At 45.3% G+C, this 9,674-nt stretch overlaps 1 protein-coding gene across 1 annotated transcript in view; it reads right to left on the bottom strand.

Moving 5' to 3' along the window:
• Positions 1-6,255, bottom strand: part of LOC126534772 (uncharacterized) — an 83,262-nt gene extending 77,007 nt beyond the window's left edge. Inside the window, exons 1-2 of the mRNA XM_055072977.2 lie at positions 6,228-6,255; positions 241-419 (exon numbers count right to left, since the gene is read on the bottom strand). Of these exons, the coding sequence (XP_054928952.1) occupies positions 241-419; positions 6,228-6,255 (207 nt within the window). The remainder of the gene's footprint in view (positions 1-240; positions 420-6,227) is intronic.
• Between the last annotated feature and the right edge of the window lie 3,419 nt (positions 6,256-9,674).

Consider the following 9,674-nt stretch of genomic DNA (forward strand, 5'->3'; position numbering starts at 1 on the left):
TGTGTGTGTGTCTGTTTGTGTTCTCTGTCCGTCCACCGTCGTTGTCGCACCTTCACTTCAGATCATACCTAAATCTAAGTACACGAGCATTTTCTGCATTTCGCTCACATCGAAGTGCGACCGCCGCGGCCGGTATCGAACCTGCGACCTATATCTCAGCAGCGTAACGCCATAGCCACTATATGCTACCGCGGCGGGTTAAAGAAGATGAGAAAACAAACGTTGTAAGCGCACGCTTACAGAGGACTTGGTGGCCGAGTCTTGCTGGGTGCGGTCTTCCGCGCCGTTCCTTTTCTGCCCTGGCGTGTTTCGTGCGCGTGGACTGTTTGGGCCGACGCCCAACGCCTTGCGTCCAGGAGTGGTAGTTGCTTTGGCACCGAGTCCTCCAGCGCCGCCAGCCTTGCCCTCTGCGTCGCGGCCTGCGTGGTATAACAGCAGTGCTACAGTTAGAACCACATTTCGCGTCAGGAAAAGGCGCGCGCCCATTAAATACGACTCCGTACCTGCGCATACAAGGCGTACGGGTCGGCGAGTTCGGTACAGAAAGTTATTGCAGGGAATGCTGTCAATGCGATCGTTCAGTTACCATAGCAACGATGGCTGGTATTTTGATTTGCTTAATCTTATTGTATGTGGCTTAGCTTCTGTTGTGAAGAGTTTAGAAAACCAATTACTAATGAATTAATTACTACGCTAAATAAGTTTCGCTCGGAACTCATTTTGCTCATCTCGACGTATGAAGCAGCGTATGGAAATACGACACAAAGAAGCAAGGTAATTTTGTTAAATAGTGTCATTTATTGTCGCACGGTGGTCCTCTGGTGTGGGTGTATAATAACTTTGGATTTTCGAAACAAAATATAGTTGCGAATGCAACGGTTGTCCTGTCCATTTATTCTGCTTCTTTGGGTTGTGTTTCCGTGCGCTGCTTTTAACTTCGAGATCACTGGTCACCCCACAACTCCCCCGACTGTCGGCATTTCTGACTCATTTCGCTGTTGCCTTTTCTGCAATGAATAGACAGAAAGGTAAATAAGGTTACTTTTAATTTTTGCTGCTGTGGAACTTTCTTTAGGCATTAGAGAGTTAAGAAAGGTTTTAGGAACCCGCTAAACTACCTTGCGAGTAGTGAAACCAACGTTAAGCATGGCTAACCTCGGCAACGCGGGCTTTGATCTGAAACGTTTCTGTAGCTAATAGCTGAAGCCCGCTACGAGCTGGCGTCGACATTGAAAAGCATCTCACGAAATTGAAAATAAATATTTAATGAGGCTCGTTCTTCGAATCCGGTGTCGGGACATCATGTGATCAGTGCTTGTCGTTGGAACAAAGCATCATCTCCAAGAGGGCGCAACATGTCACGGGGCCATGGCTACTTTTTGGCGAGACGTGAGATAGCTTCGCGGCTTTCTCATTGATATTTTTTTGCATTCACACTGGCTTGCTGATAATTTTTGAACTATTTTAGGAGTTCAATGTCTCAAAGAGACACTGCGCCTAGGTGAGACTTCCTTGTGGAGGGTACCGGAGTAAATTTTGTCACATATGATTTTTTTAAGTGTACGAAAATCAAGGTACAGGAGAGGGTTTTTTTTATTTTTTAATATGCTCCCATAAAAACGGGGCCGCCGTCGGCGGTAATCGAACGCGAAACCTCGTGCTCAGCAAAGGAGCATCATATAGCGATTAAGCCACTGCCGCGGCTGCCAACAGTTTCTCATCAATGGAGCACGAAGAGAAACTGCATGCCATGCCATGTGCTTGAAGGAACTGCTTAGCGTGCGCCGAACTCAGATTACAGGGGCATTTATATGCTTGTGGTGGGTGGTCTTTTGATAACACTCCTACGTTATCCTAAAAGCTACAAATAATTGAAGAGATAAGCTAGATTGGTACGTTTATATGTTGGCCAGTATGTATTACCGGGGCAACAAGCACAGTGCCGCGTAATGGGAGAGAGAAGAATCAGAGTAACATACTATATATATATATATATATATATATATATATATATATATATATATATATTTATTTATAGCAAGAATTCTGGCAGAACCCATCTCCAGATGATTACTTATGTTTTATCGATTAGCAATCAAACAATGTAGCACTGTACAATTGGGGTTCAGCACATTCGAGCTCGAATGACAGCGGTTTGCATAGGCATTTATTTATTTTTTTCGTGCGTAGAGCTTAAAGTTTCACTGTTAGCTACAAGAACGCAAGTTCTCAGTTTTTACCGTCAGCCATTTTCTTTTAGTTGTTTCGCGAGCAAGAGCGGTGTTTGAGGGGCAGCAGCACGCCAAAGTGAGGGAAGAAAGCTAATAATTCTGATCGAATTAAAATCAAACAAGTGCGAACCACTTTTGAAAATATGTATGCGCATTTTAAAACGTTGGAACATGTATGCAGTTAAAATCAAAAGCAATTGTCGCCAGCGCACACATTTGCTTTTATGAGCGCTTACATCCTCTTATTCTGAGCGACCAGTACTTCGTTTTCGCACCGTCGACACATTGCTTGTGCAGCCCAAAATCGTGTATTACAACCTTTTTTTTAAATGCGAAAAGCATTATTTGGGAACTTCACTCAGTTTGCGGTATTTCTGTTTGTCCGTTTGACCTCGGCTAAGCTCTTTCTCGCCTACTTTATCGGGTAGTCATCAACACCGAGTAGTCGCCTGAAGCCTCGGGCTGCTGAGCAGAGAAAACAGGGTTCGAAACCCAGCGTCCGACTAACTTGGGTCAGTGGGTATGCACCAGTGGGTGGGTGCCGCTCTTCAATGAACTTGTTCGACGCCATCTTGCGTCACTCGGTAAATGCGAATGGCGTAGCCAGAATGTTTTTCCCAAGCTGGGCGCGTGCTTGAGGGGGGCGAAAACCTGGAGGGAGGGAGGAGGAGACTGGGCAGGACCGCATACTGACACAGAAATTTCGGGAATGAGAGGAGGGGGGGGGGGGGGAGTTCTGCGTGCCATACCCTGGCTACACCACTGGTTGTGTGCCACTGGGTATGTGTGCTTTCGCTGACAAAAAAAAATAATTTTAATTTTCTCCGGTGTTGAGTGGAATTGATCCTCCATCACACATAAACAATCTTATCTGAGTATATTGCCACATGTTATAGCGATGGGGAAAAAACACTGCCACTCAATAGCTTAACTAACGTTTTATTGGGCGAACCTGTGCCCACTAAAACAGGCTGCACTCAATGCACAACGATAGCGGTGAACACAATCGGCGGCCATCGAAATCTGATCAGCGGGTCAAGCGCGTCGGTTTTTATGCATCACTCGTCGAAGGTTTCAGAGTAATTGCTAGTGCCTGCGTGGTTTGCAGAAACTACTGCGCTATTCGTGCCATGCATGCAATCAGATAACACAAACAGGGCGTCTGAACGAAATGTTTTTCGTTACGGTTTTAGTTTCGTTACACTGAAAAATGTTCCGTTCGGGAACGAAAGAAACGATGATCCCTAACGGTTCATCACGGTTTTGGTTCGCATGGAAAAAATTTCGAAGCAAAGTAACGATAAAAAAAAAACTAAATTATTGGGTTTTACGTGCCAAAACCACGATCTAATTACGAGGCACGCCGTAGTGGGGGACTCCGGAAATTTGGACCACCTGGGTTTTTTTTTTAACGTGTACTTAAATCTAAGTATACGGATGTTTTCGCATTTCACCCCCATCCAAATGCTGTTGCCGTGGCGGGGATTCTATCCCGCGACCTCGTGCTTAGCAGCCATAGCCACTAAGCTACCACGGCGGGTTAAAGTAACGATAAGAACATATTACCTATTTTTCCAAATAATTGAATTATGAATTCTGAGATCATGCTCAGTGCCATGAGTCAAGGCACTGAGCATGATCTCAGAAGCACCACGTCATCTAGTCTACTCGCCGAAATGCGAGACCGCTGCCGCGGTAAAACGAACTTGAACGAACGATAAAACTTCGGCAACAAAGCGCTGTACCCGTAGAAAACTACAGGATAAGCCCTTCAGCGCGCAAGCCCTGGACCTTGCTACGATGCCGATCTGCTAGTGTACCGAGCGGCAGGCTTAGATTACTGGAGCGTTCGACTGGCTGTCGCGCGCACTATCCCTGCCTGAGATACGCGCTATTTTGACGTTGCCTGAGGTCGGTTGTTCCGGATTGCCGACTTTCCCTTTGAATCGAAAACCGATCAAAAATATCTCGGTTTCACTCCGAAACAAAATAATAAATAACATTTCGCTTACGTCTTTGTTCCAGTCAAAAAACATCGTTATTTTTTTCGTTCTTCTTTTCGTTTCGTTCCGACACACTGAACGTAGGTTCGCCGGGGACATACACGACAGATAGAATGAACGACAACATTCGCGTAAGTTCCAAATCACGTAGGCGCGTCTTGCGCTGAGCGATATCATTTAACATTTTGTCAGCCGTTGAAACAGCGGTTACCGGAGAAAGATGAACGAGCCATATGTGTCGATATATTAATCGTTTAACATTTTGTCAGCCGTTGAAACAGCGGTTACCGGAGAAAGATGAACGAGCCATATGTGTCGATATATTCATACCCACGCCACGAGCGATCTTCGCAGCGGCGCCGCAGTGTGACGCCACTGCGAAATTTATTTGGGAAGCGCGAAAAAGTAGTCCGGTTGCAGACACGACCTCATACATGACGCTCTTCGTTCGGAGCAATACGGTGTGTTTCTACGTTGCTTCAATGCTAATCGCATCAACGCCCACATTCATCGTGAGATGTGTTCTGTCGTGATTTCCTTTCTTTCTTTTTTTTTGAGATCACATCACTTTGATCTGCGTTCTTACTGAACAAAGCATCCGCATGAAGTCGCAACGTCTTCTAACCGTTTTGACCATATAATACCACTTCGGCCGGCAATCTGTCCTTCCATTCCTTAATATGAAACACTGCAGCTAAACAGCTGGGAGTATCGCAGACCGTAGCAAGGTTGACATTTGGGCCAATTGTTTCACATTCAATTTCGTTTTGGCGCTACAGGAACAGCAGTACCAGCACAGGCGCTAAAAATCAGCGCTTTGTAAAGAAGAATGAGGATAAATACAATAGGCCGACCTGCGCGCGCATGCACTTGACTCTAAGGCACTCTCCAGGCTATTTCACAGTCGAAAAAGGACAGCACGAACATTATTGACCTCTGTCTGTCTTTTTCCTCACGTATAATGCTTCCGCAATATCACCATGTTTTCCTATTTTCGTCGGAACGTTTACAAAGCTCGAATAAATGTTTCGAATCTGTACTTGTACATGTCAATCCATACATCTGTACATGTACTTGCAGTCTATGCTGGTACTACTACTACAGATGTGCTGGTTAACGGCTACACATTCTGCGGACTTACCCAATGAAAGGGCCCACACTATCTAAATACCCTTGCTACAACAAATCTATGTCGTCAAGGGCATCATTCCTTAAATAAAGTAAATAGCTTTCCGGAATCATTCGGCTATTCGCTTACATTGACAACCGTCATCGATGATTTCTCCACCACTATTTCAAGACGAAGTCTTAGTTGACTTCGCGCGGGTTTGACGTATGAGGGAGAGGGGTACATTATAACCACTCCCACAAGAAAAACGGCCCTTTCACTCCCCGGAGCATCGTAGCGAATCGCAAACGGTATTAAAATGTAAGTCCCAACAAGAAACAAAAATTAGCCGCAGCGTCGGTAAAATTAATGGAACGGGCATAAATAGCACCAATATAGAACAAAATTAACCACATTGTACCATAGAAGCATAGACTGCACAATCTTCAGGATCGGCCCACCTGACCTCTTGGTCAAAGAAAAAGGGTCAATCAAGTGCCGACGCTAAAGAAGACAAGGTCGACATAATTGCGCGTAAGATGCAAAATGAGTGAATAATGACCATGAAAAAGAGACAGAAAGAGACAAAATATAGATGTATAAACAAGATTTAATCGTCCAATCATTTGAACCATCATGTACGTCGACCTTGTCTTTAGCGTCGACACTTCGTTGGCCATTCTTTATTTTTTATCACCTTGGAGTTAGACCACGATGTCATGGCTTATACAACATGGCTACCGACTCAAGAAAGGTCGTTCAATTTCCACAAAATTTCAGGCACAAGTGCATAGATATTTTTTTGACACCGATGTATTGCAAGAACCTTACGGGAGAATAAAATGGACATATCTATCGAAGGCTTTTCCTTGTGAGGGGACTTGCCTGCGGTTGGCTTATCCTTACTAGCCATGGTGCTCAAGTCGCCCTGCGGGTCTTGACGGGCTCTGCAACAGACGTTTGTCCACAATGTTAAGATGACGCCGATGTGGAAATGCCAGAAGTTTATGAATTAGCGCACGAAAATAAATGCGGAACGCTTTGTGGGGATGCGAGAACTTGAACAAAAGGTCTCGTGTTGTAATTACCACGTAGAACGCGTCATGCGCCAAAGCGCGCGAAGGAGGCCATACTTATGTAGCCAGTTCCACTAATAATTAACTAATTCAGCCGCACTCAAATGAGGCGGGTTTCACACGATGTTGCGTTGCACTCTTATAGATGCCAGTTTTACGTTCTGTGACTTCTCCCCACGCATGTACTTCAGGACTCACTTTTATTTTCTTGTAGCTGCTCAGGCCGATGCCAGTTCACTTTCATAAGTGGCCTTTCTTTTTTTTTTGCTTCATCATAGTTACTGTGCATTTTGTTGGAGACAGTGCGGCAACCTTAAGCTTACCTTGATTGATTATTCGTTTCAAAGAACTAATCCGCCTTAGAAAGCAGCACTGCGCGTGTTTCATATGCATGAATGATTTAGGACTGAAACAACTGAATCCTTAGTTCAAATATTTGGTTTTGGCGATAGTGTGCGTCGCGACATTTTCGGAGACGGTGGGTTGCCTCTTCAGCCATCATTTCAGACGACCCTGGAGTTGACAGTTTGAACCCTCTTTCGGCAAACTGGGGACGTGTTGAGACTCTATTTCACCCATGTTTCAATAATATGAGCAGCATACTGTGTACATCAGCATCATATAAACCTCCTAGTCCTTCCCGAATAAATTTATATGCAAATAACTACTTGGTACATTTGTATTATCAGGATCACATCAATATGACCCGCGCTATGATTCGTGTAATGTCTTGAAAGCAAGATGTGGCAACCGCTAAAGTATAGCACAGGGTTCCTGCCAAGCAGACGTCACTCACGAAAATCTCTCCACTTTGCGAATTTCCGCAGAACACCTTTGCTCGCGTGCTCTGAACGCCACGATCACCATAAAACTTCCATTACATGACGCAGTGCACAAGGAACGCTTTCGTGAACAAATCACAGTTGCACTGTTCACCGCTTGTTGGTGTCTACATTGTAAAATGATTTCCACCCTTATTCACTTTTATGGGTGTAAATTATTTTAGAGCGTACTGCGGCCGCTGTCTGCCGCAAGACTTCGTCTCTCTCCCCCAGTCAAAACAATAAAAAAATGGAGAGTACAGAATCCAAGAAGACGGCATTCCATGGACGCAGTGGCGAAACCATGGATAAATTCAAGATTCCTGTTCATGTCCTACATCTGCCTCGCTTCCTTTAAGCATCTTCGGTGTCCCCTCAACACCACTTTAAGGAGGTAATACGGAGACAAGATAAATAATCGAACTACGCAACTACAGTGGTAGAGGACGAACGGCGCGCGACAAGGCTTACAAGTTAGGACTAGTTCAGAGGAATTAAATACGTTTACAGGATAAAGGAATAGCCCTCAGGCAGTCTATTCATGCACCTTGAGATTATTGACACCCTGACCTGGCATGAAGTGAACACCGACACCCGTTCGGTCGATCAGAGATTGCTAGAAGATAAAAATCATCCAAATTACGAAATGAAGCACTCACAGTATCCGCGTTGACGAGAGCACTGATCCTTCGAGGTAAAATCCGGTAAGAGCTTTTCCTCACCAGGCGTTGTTCGGCACGTCTTCTTCGGGGAGCAGAACACAAACGACGGGAGGCAACGCCTTGCGAAGCTCTTCTTCTTTGACCTTCCGCGTTCTCACGCGCTCGCGAGATGGCACGTTGCTGTCGATTTCTTGCTGCTGCTGTCGTTATAGATTTTAATATAAGATGACCGCATCAATACTTTCATGCCACCCTGCGAATGAAATTGCATATTGCAAGACAACCATCTCCTTAGCTGCAGCCCAGAACCGAGATCCCGATAGAAATAATTGGGGTAGTCAATGGAAGCCAGAGTAAGTGACATGGCGCCTTGAGAAGTATTTTTTTTTTTTTTTTGCAGCAGAAATCGACGACTGGACAAAAAGAAGCGATCGATTGTCACCGGTTCATCACAGAACTGACGGAGAGGGGACTGTGCCAGACCAGCCTTGCGCAAATAAAAATTTAACTGTGGAATGCGGCATCGTAGTCTCGTAAATGCAACTTCATATTCGTGAAGGACGGTGCTGAGAATTCCAGAGGGACTGCAGATGCTTCCCAAGTTAGAATTCGATAGTATTGCTTGTTTTGTAGACGCTTGGTTAAGGCAGAATTTTCTGTGCCTTGCTGAAGAGACATGTGCCGTAACCGGTAAAACAGAAACTACTGCGCCATCCAGTGACGCCTTGGCAAGTGAGTCTGCCATTTCGTTTAAGAAATGTGATTCGCCATCTTGGCCCTGCGAAAGTGGATGTTCAGCGAGAAAGAAGTGGTTCTTGTGGGGAAGGAGAAAAGGCTAGCGCTATTTTCTGCAACCCATGCGGGAGCACGGCTCAGCGCCAGCAGGGTGGAGCGGATGGAGTTAAGAGAGAGAGGGTAGGAGGGAGAAAGGTAAGCTGTTGCACACCATCGCTACAACTGCTGAGGGGGGTAAGCAATGCTTTATTGATAATTCTGACGCTTGCTTTGCGCTTGTTCTTTATTGAAACCAATGTTGTACATTGTACGCGCGATTCCAATGAATTTATTCACTGTTCGGGTCACTTTGCTGAGCGCTTGTAGCCTCTGGCTTAAGAGGGTATGAGTCAACGCATTTTTTCGCTTACTTACTTGGACATTAGCCATTGCTTACGGGGGTATGGGCCATTGCCGACGATGACAGAAGCTTGTTTTGAGATTGTTCCTTATTGAAACGTAAGATGTTCTGTACGTTGCATGTGCGATTCCAATGAATGTGTGCACTATTCGCTTCACTTTGCTCATACTTGTAGCCTGTGCAATACGAGGGGATGAGCCATTGCATTTTTCACTGGCTTAGGGGGTATGAGCCATTGCTGCCGGTGACAATTTCTGCTCACGGACGAACATGAGAAATGCCGACCACCGAGAGGCTAACAGCTTCATTAGGACGAGAAAAAACAGCGCTAGGACGGGGCGAAGTGAGGATGACAGAAAAGGCGCTGTTTGTTCTCGCCCAAATGATGTACGAACCAGCCCAGTCCAGCACACTCCTAAGAGCTTCGCCTTAAAAAAAGTATCGCCCATAGTCTTTTTATCTCTACTTCTTGGGAACTTGGAATAATCCACCTCTTTCCTGGCCAATCCCCATTGAGTCACATGTTCGATGGGCAACGACGACGACCGGTGGTGTTATTCGATTTCTTGGCAATAAGCTTTTATTCGAAGCTCAGGTCAACTTAAGTGTACTTTTTGCTACCAAATTAATTGAAGGCG

Source organism: Dermacentor andersoni, chromosome 7 (assembly GCF_023375885.2).
Source record: "Dermacentor andersoni chromosome 7, qqDerAnde1_hic_scaffold, whole genome shotgun sequence".
Taxonomy (NCBI): domain Eukaryota; kingdom Metazoa; phylum Arthropoda; class Arachnida; order Ixodida; family Ixodidae; genus Dermacentor; species Dermacentor andersoni.